This window comes from Cebidichthys violaceus, unplaced genomic scaffold (genome assembly GCF_023349555.1).
Source record: "Cebidichthys violaceus isolate CVI_PGR_0920_01 unplaced genomic scaffold, fCebVio1.0.p SCAF_10, whole genome shotgun sequence".
NCBI lineage: Eukaryota > Metazoa > Chordata > Actinopteri > Perciformes > Stichaeidae > Cebidichthys > Cebidichthys violaceus.
Window position 1 is genome coordinate 16,068,125 of NW_027176263.1, and position 26,935 is coordinate 16,095,059.

Here is a 26,935-nt window from a genome sequence, read left to right on the forward strand (position 1 = left end):
ATGTCTCTCTCTGACATGTCTCTCTCTGACATGTCTCTCTGACATGTCTCTGTCTGACATGTCTCTCTGTCATGTCTCTCTGACATGTTTCTGTCTCTCTGACATGTGTCTCTGACATGTCTTTCTGACATGTCTCTGTCTCTCTGACATGTGTCTCTGACATGTCTTTCTGACATGTCTCTGTCTCTCTGACATGTGTCTCTGACATGTCTCTGTCTGACATGTGTCTCTGACATGTCTCTGTCTCTCTCAGACGCTGTGACACAGATGGGACAGGTTCAAACCGTGTCACACATGAAGCTGCATCACTTACTTCATGATCAAAATGTAGACGAAGTACATCAGGATGAGAGTGAGAGCCTCCCACCTGGAAAACACAGTTTGGATCAATTTACAATGTGTATTATGTATGTATTATGTAAGTGTTTAGTAAATTGCTCGTTAATTCTTGTGAATCATTTGAAACAGACGTCATTTATTAAAAGAAAAAGTGACTTACCAAACCACTTTCTCGTCATATATGAACTGTAAAATGAAAAGTGTCAGTTATAGATGTGAACATGGAATTTCATACAGCTGTTGAAATCACACATTTCAAAACATATATTCTTATTTCTCCACCCGCTCCGAGATGAATGTCTACATAATGACAATAATAATAACTTTGTTTTTAAAGGTATAAATAGACAAAGCAGCAACATCAATACCATAAAACAACAGAGAGAGTGAGGCCCAACGAAGAGAAGAGTTCAGCAGATGAAGCAATAACACCAATCGATGTGATGAAAACAAGATAACATCATTGAGATAAATGAAGTATTAATATCGTGTATGTAAGTTGCGTGAAGCCGTTCCGTACCACTAGAAGAGCAGAGATGGACAAAGTGTAGTACGTCGAGTCTCTGAGCAGAGGCCAGCGGGTGAGATGTATCGTCTGGGAGAGACAGAAGGAGTGAGACAATGCAACAACAACAGATACTGAACTACATCTAGTTCTGGTCCTGTTGAGTAACACATCCCACAAGGTACTCACTGCTGCACTACCAACAAGATAAACCAAGCCCTGTGTGTGTGTGTGTGTGTGTGTGTGTGTGTGTGTGTGTGTGTGTGTGTGTGTGTGTGTAAAAAGACCTCACAAGTTGTGACTGCTAGAAACCAAGCCCCACAAAGTGGCTAAAAAACTAGCATGAGAAGAAAAGTTTAGAATCTTGATATATTGAATAGATGATAATTATATAGATTTTTTTTAATCTTGCCTGATTTTTTACAGTGGTGTAGGGCCACTGGAAAGGGTGGACCCCACATTTGGGTGAAAAAAGTTCGGGCCTTACAAAGGGGGAAAACAAGTATGTGTGTGTGCGTGTTTTGGTCTTACATAACGTGTAATCTAAATAGGAAAAAAAAAAAATCTTTCAAGTATGTTTCTCTTTTCCTCCCAGGATTACAGCAATGAACGGGACAGATATAATTTTTAAGACACACACACACACACACACACACACACACACACACACACACACACACACACACACACTTTAGCTCCAACATAATACAGTTACGTATGAGAAGAGAGACTGTGTGTAGTTTGCATCCAAGGTTTAATGTGAACTAAAAAATGTTTAAGTACAAATAGTGCCGGAGGCTTGAGTTGTGTGAATGTTGGAGGGAAAATGGAAAGAGACATAGACACTTCGTTGATAGGTGTGTGTGTGTGTGTGTGTGTGTGTGTGTGTGTGTGTGTGTGTGTGTGTGTTTTGCGACCGTACCTGTACGGCGAATATCCCACACACTCCGATGATGCAGAGGATGTTGAAGACGGCCGAGCCCACGATAGTGCCGACCCCGACGTCACCTTTTGTGATGAAAACTCCTGAACAGCAGAGAAGAAAAAACAGTGTTCTCTAAGAGTTCTTTAATTAAGAACAAATGACAGAACTGTCTAAGTTCCTTACACTCTTTGTATGTCTGTGAAACAGCTGGGCAAAAAAAGATTCTCAAAGTGCAAAAAATAAAGTTGTTTTTGGTGATGTTGACATGATTCTGTGGTGTGATTGTATGTGTATAAGCAAGTGTGTGTGTGTGTGTGTGTGTGTGTGTGTGGGTGTTCTCACCAATGACAGAGGTGAACAGTTCAGGAGCTGAACTGCCCGCTGCCATGAAGGTCGCTCCTGCGACATCCTCGCTCAGTTGAAGACGCTGGTTGAGAGAGCATGATGAAGAAAGGAGGAAAACACCATTATTGAAAATGCAAAATACAAAAATACAAAAATACAGTAGAAGTGCAGTAATAACTGAGGCCATTTCTTACCTCACAAATCTTCTCCAGACAGGGGACGAAATAGTCGTCGCACACCAAGGCCAGGGCGTAGAACATGTAGACCGCCTGCAGAGGCCCCACACACACACACACACACACACACACACACACACACACACACACACACACACACACACACACACACACACACACACACACTGGTGAGGCACAATACACAAGCTCCTTTTTTCTCTGTTCTCACAGAGTTGTGGAAAAACTGAGCCCTGATACAAACCAAGTCAATACTCTAATGCTCCCATACATCATGGAGCCGTATTCATAGGAGAGGTAGAACGTACGGCCGCATATTTAGCTGCTTTACTTTCCTCTACTAAAGCAACAAGTGTCAAAAATGTACGATAGAAGAAACACGGCAGCTCTTCCAGCAACCATCTGTACACTGAACAGCAAACCCAACTTTACAGTTTGGACTCAATGTCACCGCAGTATTCCAATGTAAGGCAGTGGTGGGCCGTCAGGGCCAGCAAAGTCACATGTTATGGCTAAGAATGCGTTTTATTTGCGAATCAGCGTCTTGGTGTTTGGAGCTACGCTACGCTAACCTGAGGTGGCTAACCAAGGCAGCAACACGACAACACAGCACAACAGGACACTCACAAGCTACGGTGCTTTTAAAAACTTTAGCTGAGACCCGAGTGGATCTACAACTCAACGAACACGTTCACAGGAGGACCTCTGGTTAGAACTGAACCGCACCGATGTTCTGTAGAACCACGTCATCAAACTCTTCATTAACAAAGAAAGGAGGATGGACTTTGTCTTTAAGTGAACAGCAGCTTTGGTAAGTGAACTGCTTTTGTGTTTTTACATCTGCAGTAGCGTTACTACTGTGTTCATTTGTCTATGGTGTCGTTTTTTATGAAATGGATAATACTGTGTCGGGACCATGTGCCTGGCTTCGGCATGTGCTCTGAGACAAAGAGACTGGGCCTGCCCAAACAGTCTCTATTCGCTGGACGAATAGAGACTGTTTTGTTTTGCTTTTGTTCGCATCCTGGAAGAGGAAGCGGACAATTTTCCTGCAGAAGTGAAGAAACTGATTCTTCATTCTCCCATCCAAGTTGATTCGTGCCGGTTACAAGGACGGAGAATTCCCTTAACGAGCCGAAGAAAATATCTCTGACACACGGAGAGTTTCATCACCGACAAACTCAAACTCTTCAACCACGAAATCACCTCCTAGTAAGGCTTAGAGTTGGGCTAGATTTAGGCTATCGTGTTTATTATCTTGTTTGTGTTGCTTAAGTTACTGAGTCATTATTATAACGTGGTGTGTACGCTCAATAACCACAGAGATCGTTAATGTGTAGAAGTTACTGTGTGTTTCAAACTACTGAGATCGTTCACCGCTGGTGTTCAGAGGTCAGAACCATATCTGAACGGTGCTCTTCAGTGTGTGGATGAATACGTGATGTGTTGCTTTGTTGTCATATAAATAAATGTGACTGCTTCTTGTGAGTTTGTTCTTGTCGTTGTGTTAATTACATTGATTTGGACTATATTGTCCTTTAATGACAAAGCATCCCGTCATGCACGTATTAATGTATCTGCACTCTGCAGCTTGTGTATTTGTAGGTGTTGAGCTTCATGTAACATTTTATTTCACTTGTCAAATGTTCCGGTGTTGTGTGAATATGCATTTTTCTTACTCAAAACAAATAATAACCGGTAGCTGTGGCGTCATGATGAGGTTATTAGGAGTAGTTCAACTGTAGGAGGACAGCACTGAAGGCCCAGGTATGAAACACTGGGAAGTAGCCTTGAGCTACACTGCTGTTTCATTTAGATTTGGAGTGTGAACAGCCACCTAATAGTGTTCCCCGCTTCAGACAAGGAACTGAAGCTCTTATCTGTGCTCTCTTTAAAGTCACCAGACTCCTTTGACAAAAACAACGACCGCAGCAGCTGATGGAGGCAGCAGCAGACCTGCAGCTCTGCATGTCAGGTGGCTTTGGAGAGAACCTAGAAGCATAGAACTGCTTCAGTTCCCCATTGTAAAGGTAAAGAGAATATCCTAAATATAGCATACACTTTAAGTGATTACAATTTTTTTTAGCTGTAAATTGCTTTTCTCCCGAGCTGCTGCTCCTGTTAGCTCATACAGCCCACTTCAGAGAGAATTCTCCCTTTAACAGATCGTAAGAGAAGTGCCCTTATATGAGCTTTGTTCTTTCTTCCATCCAGGTAAATAAAAGCTACGTCTAATATTTGAGCCTCTACAGAGAATATATTATGAGAAAGCCAACAGTATTTTTCATTTATTATACACATATGTTGATATGAATATCGCGTCCGTAGGTGGAGAGACCCGAGCTTCCACAAAGACGAATGTAATTAAAGGGTTTCACATGTTGACCAGTTTCACCGTGTGACTCTGTAGACGGTCCGTCAGTGTGTCCTCACATCACACATAAGCTTGACACCACACTGGCTGAGTGTGTGTGTGTGTGTGTGTGCTCGTTAGTATTAGACACAGGTCTTCATTTATAATTTCCCCAGTTTAATACAGATTTGTATTTGTATTATTTTTGTGATCTCCTCTGGGTTGCTCTGTTGATGCAAAACGTTCATCAGCAGTCACGTCATACGTCCCACTCATTCCTTTAAAAGAAATACAGTTCTTGTTCACTCATTTGAAATGCTTCTCCTTTGCTGTTTCTTAAAGGTCCACTCCTCCTGCACAGATGTTCCACATTAAAGTGGTCCAGAGGACCTCGTCTTTCCCTCTCCTGGTGGGCTTTTCATTTGGACTGCCGTGACTCATCGATGGTAACGTCACAGTGATAAAACCCGCCGAAAGGCACAGAAGAGTTTATGTAATAGTGAATGAATAAAATTAAAATAAAGTCAAAGCAGTGGAGATGTGTTGTCTGGTCTGAACTTTAACTCTTTCACAGGGTGTTTTCACTTCATGGAAGTTAGTCGTACAATTTTTGATCGCCAAAAAATTTCTTATTCAGCAATTGGTTGTACTTAGCTCCGCCCTCTAGTGTCACAGCCCAGAGAGGGAAGGGAAAAAGATCCAAACTATATTTCTCTCCTGTGTTTAAGGACAGGAGCTTTCTAAATTCTAACTTTCTAAATTCCTTAATTGTGTTTTTTTTCATCTGTGGAACAGGTGGAAAAAGACATGCCAGGTTTTGTCAAGATCCTTTTCTAAGTGTTGCTGTAATACTCACTTCAGCCACAAGAGGCAGAAGAGCACCACTACCCCATGTTCTAGAGCTAAACGCAGTCCTGTTCTCTTCCAGGTGGGTTTTTATTGACCTGTGTACTAAATACAAAGTACATCATGTGTTAGCGAGTTACGTAAACGCAAACTCAATCTGGAAGGAGATGTGAATGCTTTTAGTCCTATTTAGAACTGGGGGAAGTGGTGCACTTCAGCCTTGTGTGGCTGAAGTGAGTATTACAACAAAATGGTACCAACTAAAAGCAGTAAAAAAACGACTGCAAAAACCCTAAATGAATTAGCCTGGATAAATTCCCTTTTTTTGTTTCATTCCACCAGTTCTTAAGTCACAGGGGAGAAGAGAAAACAATCTGCATCAAACTAAACTAAACGGATCACCAGATCGTTGGGTTTCTCACTGGCCTCTCAGGGCTTCCGTAGTTACAACTGGACTAAATTCAGCTGAAGAGCTTTTAGTTTAGTCGTCTTCAGAGGTTCTACAGAATAGAATTCTTGGCTTCTACATTATTAGATAGCACTGATGAAGCCCTGACAGGAGATATCTGCAGTATATATATATATATATATATATATATATATATATATATATATATATATATATATAAATATCTGCAGCAATCAAGCGTTTAGCATTTTTAATCACTTTTTGAACCGTACCTTAATTAAGGGCTTTTATTTTGCTGATAGCTTTGTCATTTTCCTTTTGTCTGACGTTATCATCGATAAAATGAAAGACCGCAGCAGCGGCTGCAGGAAACACTCACACAGAGCACATGGAGGCCCACTGCTCCGTCAGCACGCTCCTGGAGGGTGAAGTAATCTCTGGGGAACTCGTGGATCGCTGCAGAGGAAAAAAAAAAAGAAAACACAGAATGCTTAAACAGTGAAAGGAGAAGAATATGAAACATGATATACATCAACTGCAGGTGTGAAGGGAAGATGTGAACGTCTCATCAGCCAAACAAACAAACATATACAATCTGTAAAAATGCACTAAGTAGTGGCACTACAGTGAATTCAAATGAAGCTAATAGTTGAAATTCAAAGATCCACACGAGAAAGAAAATGTTTCATCTTTTTCTGAGAACTGTTTCTGCCTGTGAGTCGGAACTCTAATTGGCAATTATGAATAAACGGCCCACAGGAAAGACAAAACACCAATGTAACAAAATATACAAAACGTTGCATAAAAGGATTCATAGTCGAATATCACGACTCACAGGGCAGAGACACGCGCTATGTTTCACTCCCTGACGGTGGACTGGACTCTCTGAGTGCTTCTTTATATATTTAAGTTGATTTTGTAACAAACTTTAAATCTTAAGGTTGAAATTTTTTAGGTCATATTGTGCATGTATGCAAAAAAAATCTGTCTTTGTATTCTGATATCAAAATCTAATCATCTTTTTTTCTTGTAAAACTAAATATGAATCAATGTGTGTGTGTGTGTGTGTGTGTGTGTGTGTGTGTGTGTGGAGCCACTGAAGCTACGCTCTAATGCGGTAACACCAGGGAGGGCAGCGGTACACCGAGAGCTCCCTCGCTCCGTAGAACGATCTCACACCGTCGCCACGGCAGCATGTTGTGATGCGTGTTCTTCCCGTGCCCTCCAGGGGGCGACGTCCCTCCGTCTGACTCCATGTGAACGCAACATAAGCCCACCCACTTTTTAAGGGGTCCAATCAAACGTGGAGGATTAGATTTAAATCCCTCTTGGGAAACTTCTCACGGTACAGAAGCTTATGTCATTCTAATTTTCATTTCACTTGGACTTTAAGTCCAACTAAATGTTTTCCCCTGTGTGAAAAAAACATCATTTTTAACATATAAGTCAAAAATCAAGTCTGGGACAACTGGTGAATTCTGCCTGTAATGAGACAATTCTGAATAGGAGAAAGCTGTTTAACAAAAAAAAAATCACTTGCATGTGCAATTAGGAACAAATCTGTTGAGAACGACTGATGTCTTCACCACTATTTGAATCTCATCAAAGCTCTGTTGGGAGCAAAATACGCATTTTAGGGCAAAACAAGTGCAATGAATTGGTGTCATTTGAGTCCACAATAAACCCAAAATAAAAAGATGAACCAAAAGTTAGAGTTTGAATCCCGACACGCTCAGAGTGAAGCGGTCCTGAGTGAGATCCCACCAATCAATCACTGTCCAACAGCGGCGGCCAATCACAACACGGCAAAAAACATCCCGCGCATTCATCCAACAGCCATCATGTGCATTTCCTGTTGCATACGAGTCTGCGTGCGAGCGTCCGAGGCTAAAAATAGCCCAAAAGCGACCGCGTGTGTGTGTGTGTGTGTGTGTGTGTGTGTGTGTGCGTGTGTGTGTGTTTGGGATTTGCCCGGCTCGGCTCTGCGTGCACGCTTGCGTAACGCCGAGACAACCCGATGTGCAGTGACATTCTCTCTCTCTCTCCCCCCGACCGCCCCGAGAGCTCGTGAGTCAGGCGGCTCCGGCTCCAGCCGGCTCCGAACACAAACACGGGAACTGTCTGCTCATAGGAAGTGACAGCAGCACAGAGAAAGAGAGGGAGGGGGGGGGACGGAAGAGAAGAGAGTGGCAGGAATGGAAACAAAAAAAGAGAGACAACAGGACAATCTGATTTGACGTGGATCCGTCACTAAAAGATAAAGAGTTTAAGCAGAAAAGAAAAGGTTAAAGAGTGGAATGAATGAATAAAATAGACCCGTTATCTCTTATTCTATGTTTCTTATGGTCAAACCGAGATGCAACGTCTAGTGACCACAGCTGCAGTCCCTCAAATGACCACTTGAAGCTGGCTCCAAAAGCGAGTCAATTCCATAAGTGGACGTGGTTGTTGAAGACTCCAGCTCTGTATTTTGGCCGTCGCCATCTTGACTTTTTGAAACCAGTGAAGGAAAGTGACCGTATTTGGACTGAGGAGGAGTGATGTAGCCCCGCCCCTAAAGCATCCCCTGCTTTATGGTCTGTATGACTCTGAATGGAGCATAATGTACTAAATGAACATCATGCTGTATTGAAGAAGACTGTAAACTAGAGATTGAGACCATAAACTCATGTTTACAATGTTTACTGAGGGAATAAATCAAGAGAGAAGTAGAGTCATTTTAGACTAGACTTCTATACAACCAGAGGAGTCGCCCCCTGCTGGACACTAGAGAGAATGCAGCTTTAACACACTTCCTCATGAGGAAGCTGCCGCCTGGGACAAACCAAGCTGCAACCTCTAGTGCTGAGAAATGAAGAGCCTAAAGCTTCAGTTCCTCAGATGACCACTTGTACTAGAAGAGCTTCAGCCGAACACCCTCAGAGTCCTCTTTAACAACAAAAAAGAACAACTTCAGTTTCTTTGCTGGGTCATTTCCAGCAGTGGAATCAGTTTTCCCACAGAACCTTCACAGCAAGGACAGCCTGTGCACACACACACACACACACACACACACACACACACACACACACACTGAGCACAATGGGGGGGAAGACAACAATTAAGTTCAGTCTCCGTGTCGTCTCACATCTGACACATATTGTCTGCAGTAATACACACACACACACACTAACACACACACACACACACAAGCACGCACAGGCCTCTAAACATGCCGATGAGACGACGTTTTAGCCAACACAACCACGACAAACAGCTGGTCTGTTGGTGCGACTGCTTCTTTTTGGAGCGTCTGTGAGGAGTCTTTGTGTTTGCAATCCACAGATTAGAGGCTCACTGAGCCTGGATGATGCAGGCGTGGACACGGGCCAGCGCTACTAGAGGTGTGTGTGTGTGTGTGTGTGTGTGACAGGCCATCGTGACAAAGTTGTCCTTTCTCTTTCCTTTCTTTTCCTCAACCCGGCACCGACCAAGGGAAGGACAGGCTCCAAAAAAATCTAGTGTTCAAACGGTCGTGCTGACAGACACACAGTAACACAGCAGGGGTCTCTAGTGACAGAGTACAATTCATCATTCACTACACTCAGAGTACGTCCACATTACTCCGTTTTCGTTTGGAAACGCATATGTTTTGCTACGGTCACGCTGAGCGTCCGCACTACGCCGGCGTTTTGGAGCACCGTAAACGGAGGAGTTTAGAAACGATCCCGAAGCCGGATAACTTTGGAAACTCCGGGTAGCGTATTCGTGTGGAACGGACGGAAACGCATACGTTTGGAAACGATGACGTAACGCCGGCGATCGACTACCAGGTTAACTGACAACTGATTACAGGCATTGCTGACTTTGTTGTCTTTACTAGCAGCTGTTGTCCAGTTAAAGTCTGCATGTCTGCGGAGGAAACAGCTGTTATTGTAGTGAGAGAGAGATCAGTGAGCGGAGAGAGAGAGAGAGAGAGAGAGAGAGAGAGAGAGAGAGAGAGAGACCCGCAGCGCTGTAACTAACGTTAAGTCTGAAAAATAAAACGTATTAAACTTTCCACGAATTGTATCTGTTTGAGTTTACAGAGGAAGATTTGAGAGAAGATCTTACGTATCAAACACGTACTTACGATCATTAAAGACTACTTTATTACTCTGGTTGCTTAGTTACAAAATACGACAATCTACTTCCTGTTTACATCGGCGCATGCCCAGTGAACGTGAAGAGTCACGTGATATTCGTTTCCAGGCGTGTAATATGGACGGAGATCACTTCGGAAACGATGGCTGAAACGCCGTGTGGACAGAGTAATGTGGATGTAGCCTCATTCTTTGACCGGACCATTCTCTAATTTAATTCAGGATTTTGACAATTTAAAAAAGTTCTTCTCTGTGTTCATTCATCATGTGATAACTTTGAGAACTGTGTCTTACTCTGTGGTGTTTTCTACCAAATGTATCTTGAGGCTCCTTGATCGACCCCCTGAACGCTTCTACAGCAACATGTCATTATTTAGTTGTATCCCATAGACTGTAGATCAGAAGTGATCACATCTGGACTGAGGAGGAGTGACCTAGAGACGCCGTACACGTCTCTGGTAGAGACCTGTCAATCACAGTGTAGCCCCGCCCCTAAATCATCCCCTGCTTTATGGTCTGTTTGACTCTAAATGGAGCATAATGTACTAAATGAACATCATGCTGTATTGAAGAAGACTGTAAACTAGAGATTGAGACCATAAACTTATGTTTACAATGTTTACTGAGGGAATAAATCAAGAGAGAAGTAGAGTAATTTTAGACTAGACTTCTATACAACCAGAGGAGTCGCCCCCTGCTGGACACTAGAGAGAATGCAGGTTTTAAGAAGCTGCCGCCTGTTGTACCCAAAGCGCCGTTGGGTGGTGTAAGAGTAAGTGTTGAACACATGATACAAACTGCATTCTTGTGGTTTTGCTCACATGTGTGCATGTACGTCATACAGGATTTACGTCGCCGTTGCTTTCTGCCGCTCTGGATAAAAGTCTCCGCTAAGTGCTTCAAATGTCAATGTCAAAATGCTTCTACCTCCTGTTAAGCACAATCAGTCATATATGAGCATCCATCCCGATTTAGGATTAAACAAACTCGTATGGAGGCCGGTGGCGGTGACGTCACCCTCTCATACGGCACTAATCTTGTTAAATAGTCTGTGGAAAAAGCGAAACAAAAGCGTTGCATAATCTCCGGATTTAGAGAAAGAAAAGAAGATAAAAATCAATATGATTTAGTTATCTGCTGCATTAAAGCTGTTTCTGGAAACGTATAATCTGCGTTATCTGGTATTTTGTTGGTTTAAGTGCATTCTGCAGCCTCTCTGAACAGCTTTACACAGTGTAGGATGACCAGAGGATGAGACGGACCGGTAGAGCGGTCCAGTCCGGAGCACAGCACCACGTTTTGAAAATGTACTCAAAAAGCACTCCTTCAAGAAACACCATTTTGTATTCTTGCTTTGACGTAGTTTCAGGTAGTCTCGCTTATTTCACTGAAATAATACATTTCTATGTCGTTTCATTGTATTTCTAACTGATTGTTTAGACGTTTTAGAAATACTCAAAGGTTCTCTGACGACTCTGCAGTCGTCGGCCTCATTGACAGGGAATACAGGGAACTGAACCGGGACTTCATAGGATGGTGCCAGCGAGGAACCGCCTCCAGATCAACTCTGGTAAAAGCAAAGAGCTGGTGGTGGACTTCACTCTCCTCTGGTACCAGTGAACATCCAGGGAACGGACATTGAGATGGTGAGATCTTATAAGTACCTGGGTGTTCCTTAAACTGGACTGGACTGATCACACACAGCAGACTCTATCTGCTAAGGAGACTCAGGTCTTTTGGAGTGCAGGGAGCTCTCCTGAGGACCTTCTTCCACTCTGTGGTGGCATCAGCCATCTTCTTTGGAGTGGTCTGCTGGGGCGGCAGCATCTCGACAGCCGACGGGAAGAGACTCAACAAGCTCATCAAGAAGACCAGCAGTGTGCTGGGGGGTGTCCACTGGATACAGTGGGAGACAGGAGGACGATGACTAAGCTATCATCCCTGATGGACAACACCTCCCACCCCATGTGGGACACCCTGCCAGCTCTGTACAGCTCCTTCAGCCACCGGCTGATTCACCCCCGGTGTGTGAAGGAGAGGTACTGCAAGTCCTTCCTTCACACACCGTATGTACATATATATGCATGTGTATATATATATATATATATATATATATATATATATATATATATATATATATATATATATATATATGTCCACCTTGCTGCTGTGATCTGCGGGACTGATAAAGGATTATCTTATCTTATCTGTTTTCAACATTTGAGTCTCTTTTAATGCGATTTTAACTATAATTGTTCAACCTTTTAATTATATAGAAATAAAGTGTATTGTTGTATTTACATGAGAGAAGAATATGACGCCCCCCCACCCCCCCCCCACCCCCCCTCACACCTTCAGCCACTTCAGCCGATCCCTGCTGACATTGGGCGAAGGCAGGGTTCACCTGGACAGGGTTAGGGGAAGCTTCATGGTTTACCTGAACCAAGTTTAAGATAAGATAGGATAAGATAATCCTTTATTAGTGGGGAAATTCACAGGATCCCTTCAACATTTTTAAAACAACTCAAAGTGAGCTGTTGAAGGAACAGGAGCATAAACGCCTAATAGCATAATCTAGCGATGCAGTTTAACTGTTATAATTTGGTATAACTATTTCTGCTCAGCTCAGTGGTCATCACTCGTTATTAAGTCAAGGACCCCTGAATCGATGAGATGAGTAGGAGCAGTAATCGGAGTGAAGAACAGCTGAGGACCTCGGAGACAGCGAAGCGATCAGAGCCGCTGGTTCATCCGTCCGGGTCACTGTCAGTGGATGTGTGAATAATTAACCACAAAGAACCTTCGCCGTATCATCTCCGAATGTGACGTTGTGTCAACGTCGTGTTCGCTGCTTGTTTCTGTTGCCCCCTAGTGGCCAAATGAATCACTGACTTCTGTTGTTTTCTTTTGAAGCTACAGCATGAGCCTTTCTTAAAGTATCGCTTTGTCACTTTAGGTTATCAGCCGCGAGGTTGTTCAACCCTTCCTGTAACAGAACGTGTGGATGGAAGAGCGGGTTGATCACACCATCTAACCCAGGCCTCTTCTTCTTCTACTGCTGAATGACACGTGTTGGTGTGTGTGTGTGTGTGTGTGTGTGCAGGTCTTTGCTCACTTTATTCCCTTGAATTTCTTTTTTTTCTTTCTTCTCTTCTTTGTTTGACCTCTGACCTCACAGCCTGGCTCATTCTATGACTCGGCGTTTTCTGTTAAAACACGGATGTTTGGCGCCTCTCACCTGGGAATGTTTCTACGCTGAGTTGGGATCAAATGAAGATGGTTTTTCCGTCTTCATCAGCTTGACAGTCCTGGAGAGTTCAATCCATTAACGGGTTGCTTCACTCAAATTATGATAAAGAAAATACATTTACCTCAAGCGGTGTCCAGCCATGCACATAGTTTTGCTTTAACCTAACTCACAATAGTCAACAGGGACTATTTCTTTGGTTCCAATGAGTGTCCCAAACAAATAAAGCCCAGATTATCTGCATGTCTACGGTGATTTGGGGGGGATCATTTCATTTCTTATGCTGCTTTCAGCTTTGCCAATCTGCACATTTACTTGCTTACTAAAACAAATGGTTTGGTATTAAAGGGTTATAAAATCTGTAAATAGTGTGTGATGGATCTCTACTGCAATTTTGGTCATTTTGTGAGAATGACAGAATGTGAGGCACAGCTTTAGCCACACACACACACACACACACACACACACACACACACACACACACACACACACACACACACACACAGTCAAATCCCCGAGCAGTGTGAGATCAATGTGGATTGACCTGAGCGGAGACGGAGGGCTCGTCACTCCAGGGCGGAGGGACAACAGTTGACCCCCCCCCACCCCCCACCCCCATCCCGACACAGGCCGCTGCCCCCCCCCCCCCCCCCCCCAACACTTACATAACACCACAAACATTACATAAGAGCTCTGCAGCTCCAATAGAGACAGAGACAAACAGAGAGAGAGAGAGAATCCTTCCAATCCGTCCATCATTAAGGGATCTGAGGAGGCCTCTGTGCTTTAAGAGCAGCAGAGAAGATGCAGCTTTATGCAGCTGACAGATGGCTTCCCTCCGTCGATGACAAAGCATGGTTAGCATCTGTTGTGATGGAGATACACACACACACACACACACACACACATGCAGTGTGCAGAGGGAGAGCCACTACAGCCCGCTGTCACGTGAAAACCATGTATCTCCAGAATCATCCCTTTTCCGCCTTGGTTTCAGCATTATTCACGCTTTCTTTTTTGTTACATATGAGATCAAAGGTCTATGTATTTTTCTCAATATTTTAGAGGCAGTGTGTCAATGTTTTTATCTGATGGTCTGTTCCCCCTCAAACTGCCCATCACCGTCTGAGGAGCAGTGCCGTCACATGGCCGTCATCACTGGTAGAACATGGACTCTCCTGAATGAAGTCTTTTGTGACACGCCTGATACAGTACAGCAGATAATAGAGCACACAGTTAGCCTCACCGCTAAACGCAACATCATCAGGGTCGCTTTTGACTTTTTTATTAAAAGATATAAAACTACAGACACACACTGAAATAAATGAAAGTATAAAGATACAAAATGAAAATATGTAAGGGTTTAACTAGATGAGTGAGAACAAATTGATTTTCTTTTTCCATTCAGCCAACAGGACAAAGATTGTTTTCATTTTAAATATATTTTAAATCCAGCACTATTTGCAGAACAATTTATTTCTTCTTGGATCGTCTGTCCATCTGTTTTGTGGGCTTATGGTTTCATTTCAACCAGGAAGTTCAGAGTCACTTCTATTAACTGGAATGCCTCCTGAAGTCTCCAACCCTGAACTCAAAAAATCCAAGATGGCCGCTCTGTACCTCAATAGACTGTTCGTAATACACTGATTAATAGCACCTGTCTCATTAAATCGGTCACACACACACCACAGTCCAACTTCTCTCCGTCATGATGTTGCTGGTGTTCGTCGTTATCAGCTGGTGTTACTAACGATGGCTAATGATCTCTGAGGTCAGTGGAACACAGCAGCATAGACGGCGTACACGAGAGGAGCTCTAATCAGCCTCAACAAGAAACACCTTTGTGGAATCAGTTCAACTTTATTCACCTTGTCAACATTAACAGAGCTTCAATAGATAAGCATGTGGACATATCGCATTATGATGATCCAGAGAGACAATGTTAAGATCAACGGCTCTTTTAGACTGTTTCAACAGTGCATTTGAGCACTCTTGAATGGACACAGGCTGCTTAGGAGAGACTGAGGTCCGATAGGCACTAAACATACGGACTAGAACTAGTGCCTCACAGCTGAAGGCCGACGCCAACCAGTCAGGTCATGTCAGTCCAAAATGTCATCGGCTCATCACTTTATCCTGTTCAGACATTTGTGTGAAATTCTCACAATTAGCAAATGAATTCTTGAGTTATGATCCAAAAAAACGTGTTTTGTGTGGTCACAGTGACCTTTGACCTTCCAAATCAAATCAATCCGACATTGAGTGACAGTGGATGTGTTGTGGATGTTTCAGTGGATGTTTTGTCGATGTTTCAGTGGATGTTTCAGTGGATGTTTTGTGGATGTTTTGTGAATGTTTTGTGAATTTGTTGTGGATGTTTCAGTGGATGTTTTGTGGATGTTTCAGTGGATGTTTTTGTAGATGTTTCAGTGGATGTTTTGTGAATGTTTTGTGGATGTTTCAGTGGATGTTTTTGTAGATGTTTCAGTGGATGTTTTGTAGATGTTTTGTGGATGTTTCAGTGGATGTTTTGTGGATGTTTCAGTGGATGTTTTGTGGATGTTTTGTAGACGCTTTGTGGATGTTTTGTGGACGTTTTGTGGATGTTTCAGTGGATGGTTTGTGAATGTTTCAGTGGATGTTTTGTGGATGTTTCAGTGGATGTTTCAGTGGATGTTTTGTGGACGTTTTGTGGACGTTTCAGTGGATGTTTTGTGAATGTTTCAGTGGATGTTTTGTGGATGTTTTGTGGACGTTTTGTGGATGTTTCAGTGGATGTTTTGTGGACGTTTTGTGGATGTTTTAGTGGATGTTTTGTGGATGTTTCAGTGGATGTTTTGTGGATGTTTTTGTGGATGTTTTGTGGATGTTTCAGTGGATGTTTTTGTAGATGTTTCAGTGGATGTTTTGTAGATGTTTTGTGGATGTTTTGTGGATGTTTCAGTGGATGTTTTGTGGATGTTTTGTAGACGCTTTGTGGATGTTTTGTGGACGTTTTGTGGACGTTTTGTGGATGTTTCAGTGGATGGTTTGTGGATGTTTCAGTGGATGTTTTGTGAATGTTTCAGTGGATGTTTTGTGGACGTTTTGTGGACGTTTCAGGGGATGTTTTGTGAATGTTTTGTAGATGCTTTGTGGATGTTTTGTGGACGTTTTGTGGATGTTTCAGTGGATGGTTTGTGGATGTTTCAGTGGATGGTTTGTGAATGTTTCAGTGGATGTTTTGTGGATGTTTCAGTGGATGTTTTGTGGACGTTTTGTGGACGTTTCAGGGGATGTTTTGTGAATGTTTCAGTGGATGTTTTGTGGATGTTTTGTGGACGTTTTGTGGCTGTTTTGTGGACGTTTTGTGGATGTTTTAGTGGATGTTTTGTGGATATTTCAGTGGATGTTTTGTGGATGTTTTTGTGGATGTTTTGTGGATGTTTCAGTGGATGTTTTGTGAATGTTTCAGTGGATGTTTTGTGGACGTTTTGTGGATGTTTTAGTGGATGTTTTGTGGACGTTTTGTGGATGTTTCAGTGGATGTTTTGTGAATGTTTCAGTGAATGTTTTGTGGATGTTTTGTGGACGTTTTGGGGATGTTTCAGTGGACGTTTTGGGGATGTTTCAGTGGATGTTTTGTGGATGTTTCAGTGGATGTTTTGTGGACGTTTTGTGGATGTTTTGTGGACGTTTTGTGGATGTTTTGTGGATGTTTCAGTGGATGTTTTGTGGATGTTTCAGTGGATGTTTTGTGAATGTTTCAGTAGATGTTTTGGTGGATGTTTTGTGGATGTTTCAGTGGATGTTTTTGTGGATGTTTTTGTGGATGTTTTGTGGATGTTTTTGTGGATGTTTTGTGGATGTTTTAGTGGATGTTTTGTGGATGTTTCAGTGGATGTTTTGTGGATGTTTTGTGGATGTTTTAGTGGATGTTTTGTGGATGTTTCAGTGGATGTTTTGTGGACGTTTTGTGGACGTTTCAGGGGATGTTTTGTGAATGTTTTGTAGATGCTTTGTGGATGTTTTGTGGACGTTTTGTGGATGTTTCAGTGGATGGTTTGTGGATGTTTCAGTGGATGGTTTGTGAATGTTTCAGTGGATGTTTTGTGGATGTTTCAGTGGATGTTTTGTGGACGTTTTGTGGACGTTTCAGGGGATGTTTTGTGAATGTTTCAGTGGATGTTTTGTGGACGTTTTGTGGCTGTTTTGTGGACGTTTTGTGGATGTTTTAGTGGATGTTTTGTGGATATTTCAGTGGATGTTTTGTGGATGTTTTTGTGGATGTTTTGTGGATGTTTCAGTGGATGTTTTGTGAATGTTTCAGTGGATGTTTTGTGGACGTTTTGTGGATGTTTTAGTGGATGTTTTGTGGACGTTTTGTGGATGTTTCAGTGGATGTTTTGTGAATGTTTCAGTGAATGTTTTGTGGATGTTTTGTGGACGTTTTGGGGATGTTTCAGTGGATGTTTTGTGAATGTTTCAGTGGATGTTTTGTGGATGTTTCAGTGGATGTTTTGTGGACGTTTTGTGGATGTTTTGTGGATGTTTTGTGGACGTTTTGTGGATGTTTCAGTGGATGTTTTGTGGATGTTTCAGTGGATGTTTTGTGAATGTTTCAGTAGATGTTTTGGTGGATGTTTTGTGGATGTTTCAGTGGATGTTTTTGTGGATGTTTTTGTGGATGTTTTGTGGATGTTTTTGTGGATGTTTTGTGGATGTTTTAGTGGATGTTTTGTGGATGTTTCAGTGGATGTTTTGTGGATGTTTTAGTGGATGTTTTGTGGATGTTTCAGTGGATGTTTTAGCCACATTTGAAGAAATTGGCTCACAGTGTTCCTGAGATACCACGTTGTGTCTCGTTTGTGTAAGCCATCCACCGACATAATGCCGTAGCAGTTTATTATCAATTAATCACAACATCACCTTTCTCTTGTAGAGAATTATCAGATTCATCAAAAATAATAAGCCAAACCTTTTAACAATATCACAATCATTTGGCCCGCTGAGCCGAGGAGAGACTCACACACATAATCCTCATATCTACAAACACAGCTGACTTGACAGTATTGGTCTCACACACACATGTCTTGCTGTGTCTGTTCTAAAGATGGCCATTTAATATGTTGGGAGGTAAGCCCAGCACTGAGGCTCAGCCCTGACAAAGTGCCATTCTGTCGTTTGGGTTCAGTGTTTAATGCAAACTGTGTATTTACTCCCTGAACTGAGCGGCTTAAGACACAGTCGGCACGCCATGTACATGTACGCAGTGTCAAAAAATATGATGTAAGTTTAATATGCTCGACCCTGTGGCCTTACGCCTGCTAGTGGTTAACAGTTTAGTGCATAAGAAGCCATGCACACACACACACACACACACACACACACACAGAAACGGCAGCATGTGGTTGCATTTATTTTCTGCCACAAGTGCTTACAAGTAAGTGGGTGGTATTACCTAACACATCGGACATTCGTCAGCAGGAAAAAAAAGAGAGTAGAAATTAAAGAAAACGAGGGGGAAGCACGAAGAGAGGTGGATTCTCTTTGCAATGTCTTCCTGTAAATCGCCTGCTAACATCAGTGTTGAACAGATACAAATAAAGATGACTTCATAACGGCTATTTATGTCTGCAGCAGTGTGAAGGAAAAGGGGGAAAATGTACAGAGATGACTTTTAAAAGAAGCAGTAAAAAAAGAAAAAAGGAAAGCAAAGCGAGGGAAATGGGAAGCCGGGGTGAAGGGGGAAGAAGAGATCAGATGGACTGTTCCTCTATAAACTGTCTCTTTAAGTGTCTGCAGCCTCGGGCCACAATTAGCACCAGAGCCGGCTCAGAGAGGGAGGGCCCGGCTCCACCGTAGCCCACCCTTGAGCTACAGTAGCTGGGCAATTAACCTCAGTACTGCCCGACTTGCTAGTTTGGGTAAAAAAAAAAAAAAAAAAAAATCTGTGGCACTTGAACTAGGAAAAACAGTCCACTTGATGGACACATGAGAGAGTGTGTTTTCCCACTAACAACCAATCTTCAGTACAGACGGCTTGCAGAGAGTCAACTAGAATAATTGCCAACCAGTCAAGTCACACTTTACATCCGTGTGTCTGTCAAAAATGTCATCACTTCATCATTTTATCAAATAGACATTTGTGTGAAATTGTCATAATTAGCATATGAATTCTTGAGTTATGGGCATAAACGTGTTTTGAGAGGTCACAGGGACCTTTGGACCACTGAAATATAGGTCGTCCTTGAGTCCAGGTGGACGTTTGTAACACATGCGGTGACATTCAAGGCGTTCCTGCTCATGAGAATGGGACCGGCAGACAGACAGGCGATGCTATCAGTGACAACCCAACTCTTTTAGCTCATTGTTCTGATTTCACAGCCACTACTTTACTCTTTTGGTTCACTTTCCGCTCTCATCAACATCGGGTCCACTTACAGCCAAGCAGCTGTTTTCAGTGAAACGGCTGTGATAACACCACTGTATACCATCTGCCCAGCAGCAAATGGCAAATCGGTGAACAGCAGCAAACCTTTAGCATTAACATTCAGCAAATGATTAGTCCGATATTTCCATCGGGACCAAACAGAGCTTTGGGTCCAGAGGAACTTGAATAAATGCTAATGTTGCTCTGTGTCTCCTGGATAATTTTGTAACAATTTTTGTAAGATGATAGCTTGTTGCTGATCCAAGAGACAAAAACAGAATATTACGGGTTCAAGGAATTAACGTCAGTTAGGTTCAGTTGCTATATTTGCCGCCGGTGACGTTTTTCATTTCAAACCGCTGAGCCAGAAATATGTAGGTGGTGAAAGAAGTACTCAGATCCTTTACTAATACCACACAGTAAAAATACCTCTGTTCAAAATGTACCTTCAGTGAAAGTAAAATGTACTTCAAGTATTACAAGTTGAAAGATGTCCCCTGTGACTGTTTTACTACTACATACTATATAGATTTGTATAATTCATGTTTCTATTATTCATGTAATAAACATAATGAGCTTGATTTATATTAACTAATAATTAGAATTTAATAATATGAATTATTTCCTCCATTAATTCATTGATAGTTTGGTTTGGCGTCACGATTACCCAGAGCCCAAAGTGACGCCTCCACATCATTACTGACACGTTATATGAATAAAAAGCATATTATTAGAAGGAAAAGCAGCAAATCTTCACATTTGTGAGGCTGAAACCGTGAAATGTTTTAATGTTTTTGGATGAAAACAATGACGTAAACCATATTTTAAAAAGACAACAGTGTTTCCCTCAGTAATGTGGCGGAGCAGACACAGACGGTGATCGGTGCTTCATACCGGATGAAGACGAGACTGTGACTGCTGTCACCCTCCTCTCCACAACAAGCTTTTAACAAGCTCTGCTTAGGAAGAGTTTTCTCTCTCTGTACTCTCTGGGTCATAAATAAAATCTCCAGTGTGTGTGTGTGTGTGTGTGTGTGTGTGTGTGTGTGTGTGCTCCCTCCCAGCTAAAAGGTTACATGGTAATGCTGGCATTTAATCAGCGAGGCAGCCAACGTGGGCAGCAAGAAATCAGATGATGACCCACACTGACCTGGGACTCATAATTTATACAGCATAGTAAAATCAATAGAATGTTTCTTCAACGTCTCATGTGTGGATGATATTGTGTATGATGTGTCTCCAATGTATTTCCCCTTCGTGGCTCTAGAGCGTGGTGACCAAACGTACCGGTTTGTCCGGCATCGTCCCGCTTTCAAAGGTCCCGACATGTATCTTTAAAACACCAAAATGCCCCGTATTTGGACATTCAACCAGTTGTTGTCAAGGATGTTGCTATGACAGAACCTGTCGGTACGCTAACAGTTAGCAGTCATGTCAAAGAGACAGAAGGTCTTTTCTTAAAAAAGCTCCAGGAGGCTCACTCCTTCCTTTGTAGAGTATCCGGCAACTAAAATGCAGCGTTCTGCACAAACTGCAGGAGTACATGGTCGGTCAAAGATCCTATTAAGACGGAACAAACATGGCTACGAGCTGGAGGTAGCACCGCTACGAGCTAACGAGCTACTTCAGCGGGGCAAAGCGACAGCGACAAGAAAACCCTGACCCTGACCAAGCTGCCCTACTCGACGAGTTAGCGAGACCGAGTTAGCTTTAATGCTAAAGTCAGCATGCTAACACGCTCACAATGCCGATCTCAACAAGCTGAACGTTTACGACGGTCACCAATCGTAGCTTAGCACTAAACACGAAGTAGGCTGATGATGAAGCTTAGCTTGAACCTTGAACCTTTGACGTTGTGGTGCTGGCTGAGAAGTCCCGAGATCAACCCGTCCAATCCGTCCCTTAACTCATGGGCTACTGAATTCTGGGTTGTGATAACTCCATTTCTTACACAACGCACCTAGTGTGAACAGGGAGACAACTCCCCCGCCCCCCTCACTGAGCCACCTCTGGTGCTAATTGTGGCCCGAGGCTACAGACACCTAAAGAGACGGTTTATAGAGAGAACAGAGCGGAGGGCAGCTCAACCTGGACGCTTCCATCTTTTTGCCCAGTCTTTCCATTTTTCATTTTAAATAACCTTTCTCATGACAAAAACCCGGCCGGCCACAACCCGTCTGGAAAGAGATACTGAAGTATCAGACTTCAGAACAGCTGTGAGGCTCCTTAAGTCATCCTCCACCCTCCATATAGAATATAGTTTCCTATGTAGCAAATTGGGAGTACAATCTAAATGTTGTGCAACCCGTGTAACCTTGTAGCCTTCTTACACACTTGTTGCTTTTTGGAGGGAAAATTAAATTCATTCCCTCTGTTGCAGTATTTCAAAATAATATCCATCAAAAATAATACCTATATGTAGATTCAGACTCACTTTCATAACGCAATAACATAGCAGTTTGTGGCCTACATTCTCTGTATGCCAAACACTACTAAGAAAGTTAGGCTAGCTCACACAACGGGTCCTCGTTAATGTTGTAAAGGGAGAGACATCTGTCTGTGTGCTAATGCTAATGTGTGCTAATGCTATAGCTAATGCTATGTTGACTTGAAAGGTAAGAAAACATTGCTACAGCGTAGGGTTGGGCCATAAAGCCAATCTCGAAGATTTTCATGATAAAATCCTCCACGATTACGATAATCAACCCATGAGTTTTATTTTTGATGAAGTTATTTTTGGAACCTGTTTTCTCTCTCTCCCTATCAAAACACTGCGGACAGCCAGTAATCACAGGCCTACTACGCCGATGCATTATTTTGAGCGTGAAAGGACTCGTTTCACTATCAGAGTTTGATTTAATTCGTCGTAACAACAATTGTAAAGTCTAGAAGAGCCACACGATTGAGTCACTTCGTTCACATCGCAGTTAGCATCGGGCTAACCAGAAGCTAGCCAGCTTGGCCGGCCAACATCTCTCATGCGCTTGCGAGAAATGTCGTTTACACTGTTTGTATGTGTAATCAAAACCCTCACCAGCTCCACTCTTTCTGATTATACACAATTGTATATTATATACCATAATTAATCGTGTGTGTCTGCAGAGTGACTGGCACTACGCAACACCATCTAAGCCCACAACAAGCTGGGGTCCTTTTATACAGGCAAGACAAGCGATACATAGCACTGAGGTGTTCTCACTGCGCCGCTCTGACAGCAGGACTGTGAGCCGAGCGCTTAATTACAAACACACTTGCGGAGGTGGAACGCTCGTAAAGCAGCGAGGTTGCGAGGCACTCAGTGGGAACAAAGGCGAAGAGAATGAAGACGATCCTTTTCTCGCTGCTGAATGAATGTGTTTTGGACCGCATGCTCCAAGAAAAAGAAAGGATCTGTAGATCGTGTGGTGATTCACTCAATCATTTGAAGCTCATACTTCAGTTTAGCTCCTGTATCTGCCTCCATTTGAATCACTGCGCCACTTTATCTTATTATAAAACTATGCTGGATAAATATTATAAAAAGACATAACTAAGAATTTGAAGGTGCCACAAGTTGTGTGATTTCACATGACTTTTATATGTAATTTTCAAATGGAGCATGGGGACATGGCCAAAATCTTCTATTCAGATATAGGTAATTACATACCTCAGTAACGATGAGGGAAAGGTATGTCTTCTGGTTATTCAATTATTAAATAGTATATGAATAAAAACACACGATAAAGACGATTTTTGCATACGCCCGCATGAATTAAATACTTGACAAATGAAACGGATTTTCTCATTTCATTAAGAAATGTAGTGAAAAATTAACACTGAATTACCTAGACTCTGCCTATATTTATTTATTTATTTACATTTTTTTTTATCCAGACCGTCTGATGCATTTGACAGTTTGACACTAAGACCCATAATAATTCAAACACACACCGAACACTGAATCAACTGCATGTAAGGTGCACAAAGCCTTCATAAGCTCAGATTATTATATCATGGGTAACGATAACCACGGCCGGCTGCACAGAGCAGTGTTTTGTACTGGCTTTGAGGGAAATATTGGGTTCGGGGATATTACTTTATGAGGTAAAACTAAGCAATTTGACATGATTTTGGAGCATTGTTATTTCTACAGGTAAATGGTAGATGGACTGTACTTGTATAGTTCTTTTCTAGTCTTCCGACCACTCAAAGCGCTTTCACACCACTTTCATTATTCACCCATTCACACCCTGATGGCAGGAGCTAAGTGACACCTGCCTATCACATTCCATCACATTCTACCACATTCTACCACATTCCATCACATTCTATCACATTCTACCACATTCCATCACATTCTATCACATTCTACCACATTCCATCACATTCATACACTGAAGGCACGGCTAAGGGAGCAATTTGGGGTTTAAGCGTCTCGCGACCATTGAAGAACGACCCTGCTCTCCACTAAGCCACAGTCGCCCCACAGTTCTACAGTGCTGGTACTGTAAAGAGGTGCAACAGATCATACAACTCACGAAACTCACGTTTCGGATCGGATCACGGATCAGAGCCGGGGATCGGATCACGGACCAGAGTCGGGGATCGGATCACGGATCAGAACCGGTGATCGGATCACGGATCAGAGTCGGGGATCGGATCACGGTTCAGAACCAGGGATCGGATCACGGTTCAGAACCGGGGATCGGATCACGGATCAGAGTCGGGGATCGGATCACGGATCAGAACTGGGGCTCGGATCACGGATCAGAGCCGGGGATCGGATCACGGATCAGAGCCAGGGATCAGATCACGGATAAGAGTCGGGGATCGGATCGGCACAAAAGAAAAAAGGGTGCAAATAGAACTTTTAGATCTCTGATCACATGATACTAATTATTGATCATTGATGATCCATATTGTTTGATTCTAGCAGCTGGTCTACAAGGATCCAGACTTCTTGTCTGAAGTCAGTGTAAACCAAATGTTATCTTTTTACTTTGTTATAGTCTTCTATAGTGTGTCTTCATAGAAACAATTGAAATGATAAAGAATTAAAAGATTGTATTGTTGTGGATTAAACTAATCTTGTCATTAGTAGTCTCAATGCTTTACCGCCCAGCACTACCTGACCCGAACCCCGGTATGAAGATGTATTCATACTTCATTCTGCTTGCACTTGGATTTGATGTCAATATTCTTATTAGTGCCAATCTTTCAAAGTTTTTTCCAGTCTTAGGTCAAGAGAAGCGAGTGTCACCTGACCAACAGAGACTGACAAATGGATCCTATAGACTACTTCTCTGTAGCCATGATAATTAGGTTATCATTATTCATAGCATGTAATCAATACGAGTGCACATTTGGACTAGCGCTAGCTCGGCTAGCTGTTGTAGCCGTCCTTCCAGTCTCCCAAAACGATGCTACAGTTGTGCGGGACTCATTCCTTCCATTGCTGAGGAACTGCTCGTATTTAGCTTTTTGACGGACAGCTCGAGTGAGCAGGAAGAGGCGGAGTTAGATGAATTTTCACTTGTTGGTGTCGAATAAAAAACACCTTGCACGTCAGTCTTTGAAACCTGGCTGAGATGTGAGATCTAAGATCTACTCTTCACGGTGAAACCCACCATTCCCGTTTCACAGGAAACCCAGCAGTGAGTGATCCGGAGTCATCTCGTCCCCCTGAAACCACTCCACCGTTTACCGTTGGCTCTCTGAACACCGAGTCAGAGCGGTTACTGAGCTCCTGAGAACAATGCACCGCTGCCACGAGCTCCCATTCAACGGAGCTCTTCAGCTGAGCCTGGCCTCCCTCTGCTGCTGCTCACGGCACAAGAGACAGCACGCAAATGTGTGTGTGTGTGTGTGTGTGTGTGTGTGTGTGTCTGTGTGTGAGAGGGGAGAGAGAGAGAGACACTATGTACAAAATGTGCAGATGTGCGATGCAGAAGAGAGGCATGGAGATGATACAACAAATGGTTTTGGATTTAGTGCATGTACACACACACACACACACACACACACACACACACACACAATGCAATTTTGTGTGTGTGTGTTCACAAGATGTTACTGCACAATGATCACAGTCCCAAGGCAGGAGGGAAACGCAGAGAGAGAGAAGTGTTGCTAGTGAACAGGAGGTGCTGTTTGAGTTACCTTGGTTTTGAATATGAGGCATCTGTGACCTCTGACTTCTGGTTGTATAGAAGTCTAGTCTAAAATGACTCTACTTCTCTCTTGATTTATTCCCTCTGTAAACATTGTAAACATGAGTTTATGGTCTCAATCTCTAGTTTACAGTCTTCTTCAATACAGCATGATGTTCATTTAGTACATTATGCTCCATTTAGAGTCAAACAGGCCATAAAGCAGGGGATGATTTAGGGGCGGGGCTACACTGTGATTGACAGGTCTCTACCGCGGCGATGTCGGGTCTGGTTATTCGTGTTTTCATCTTAGAACTTGAACCCTTTTTTTGGTCGCCTAAAACTCTCTCGGTCACTTCTAGTTCCAAAAACCAAGATGGCGACCGCCAACATGTCAAAACGCGAGGCTTCAAAATGGGCCAAGCCACTGTGACTACGTCCACCTCCTATATGATTATATGACTTTTAATTAAAAAGTGTGTGACTGTCCAACCCAAGTTAGTCCTTCACCTGGAAAGAGCCCTCATCAGAGTCGTCATGAAAACACATTACACAGAACATTTTCTCGCAAGCCGATAAAGTGCGGGCACCCCTGGCTTAACGTTTCAGATGGAGATCCGGTTTTGTAATTAGATTAAAGCTACCAGGTAGGAATGTTGGTACTGGGTTGATTTTGGCGGTCCCTGTGGACAATAGGAGTATGACAAGTTGATTTATGGCACATTTCACCAACAGAGCAGTTGAAAGCGCTTTACATGACATCATCAAAGTACAAAAGAAACACATTATCGTATTAAAATAGTAAAATAATAATTTTAGAGCCAAGAGAAGGTGGAGCCCCAGAGTCCCTTAAGAGAACCTCTCATTTCACTGCAGCTGGGTCTGACAGTGTGCCCCATGCAGTCCTGGTTCTGGTTCTTCCCTGCAGTGGGTGTTGGTGTTGGCTCACAGCAGGGAGCCAGAGGTCTGACTGCCGGTCCATGGGCTGATGGAGGTTCTGGTGAACCTCACATGATTTGGTCTGGACAATAACTATACAGAACCAGCCATCTTCTCACGGAGGTCTCGTTTGACGATGTAGTTCATATATAGAGGAATCAGAATTAAATTG

At 42.8% G+C, this 26,935-nt stretch overlaps 1 protein-coding gene across 1 annotated transcript in view; it reads right to left on the reverse strand.

Annotated features, from left to right (window-relative positions):
* Nucleotides 1-26,935, reverse strand: part of slc24a3 (solute carrier family 24 member 3) — an 87,597-nt gene that overhangs the window by 10,164 nt on the left and 50,498 nt on the right. Inside the window, exons 3-9 of the mRNA XM_068727620.1 lie at nt 6,296-6,372; nt 2,309-2,383; nt 2,112-2,196; nt 1,767-1,870; nt 860-934; nt 500-525; nt 314-367 (exon numbers count right to left, since the gene is read on the reverse strand). Of these exons, the coding sequence (XP_068583721.1) occupies nt 314-367; nt 500-525; nt 860-934; nt 1,767-1,870; nt 2,112-2,196; nt 2,309-2,383; nt 6,296-6,372 (496 nt within the window). The remainder of the gene's footprint in view (nt 1-313; nt 368-499; nt 526-859; nt 935-1,766; nt 1,871-2,111; nt 2,197-2,308; nt 2,384-6,295; nt 6,373-26,935) is intronic.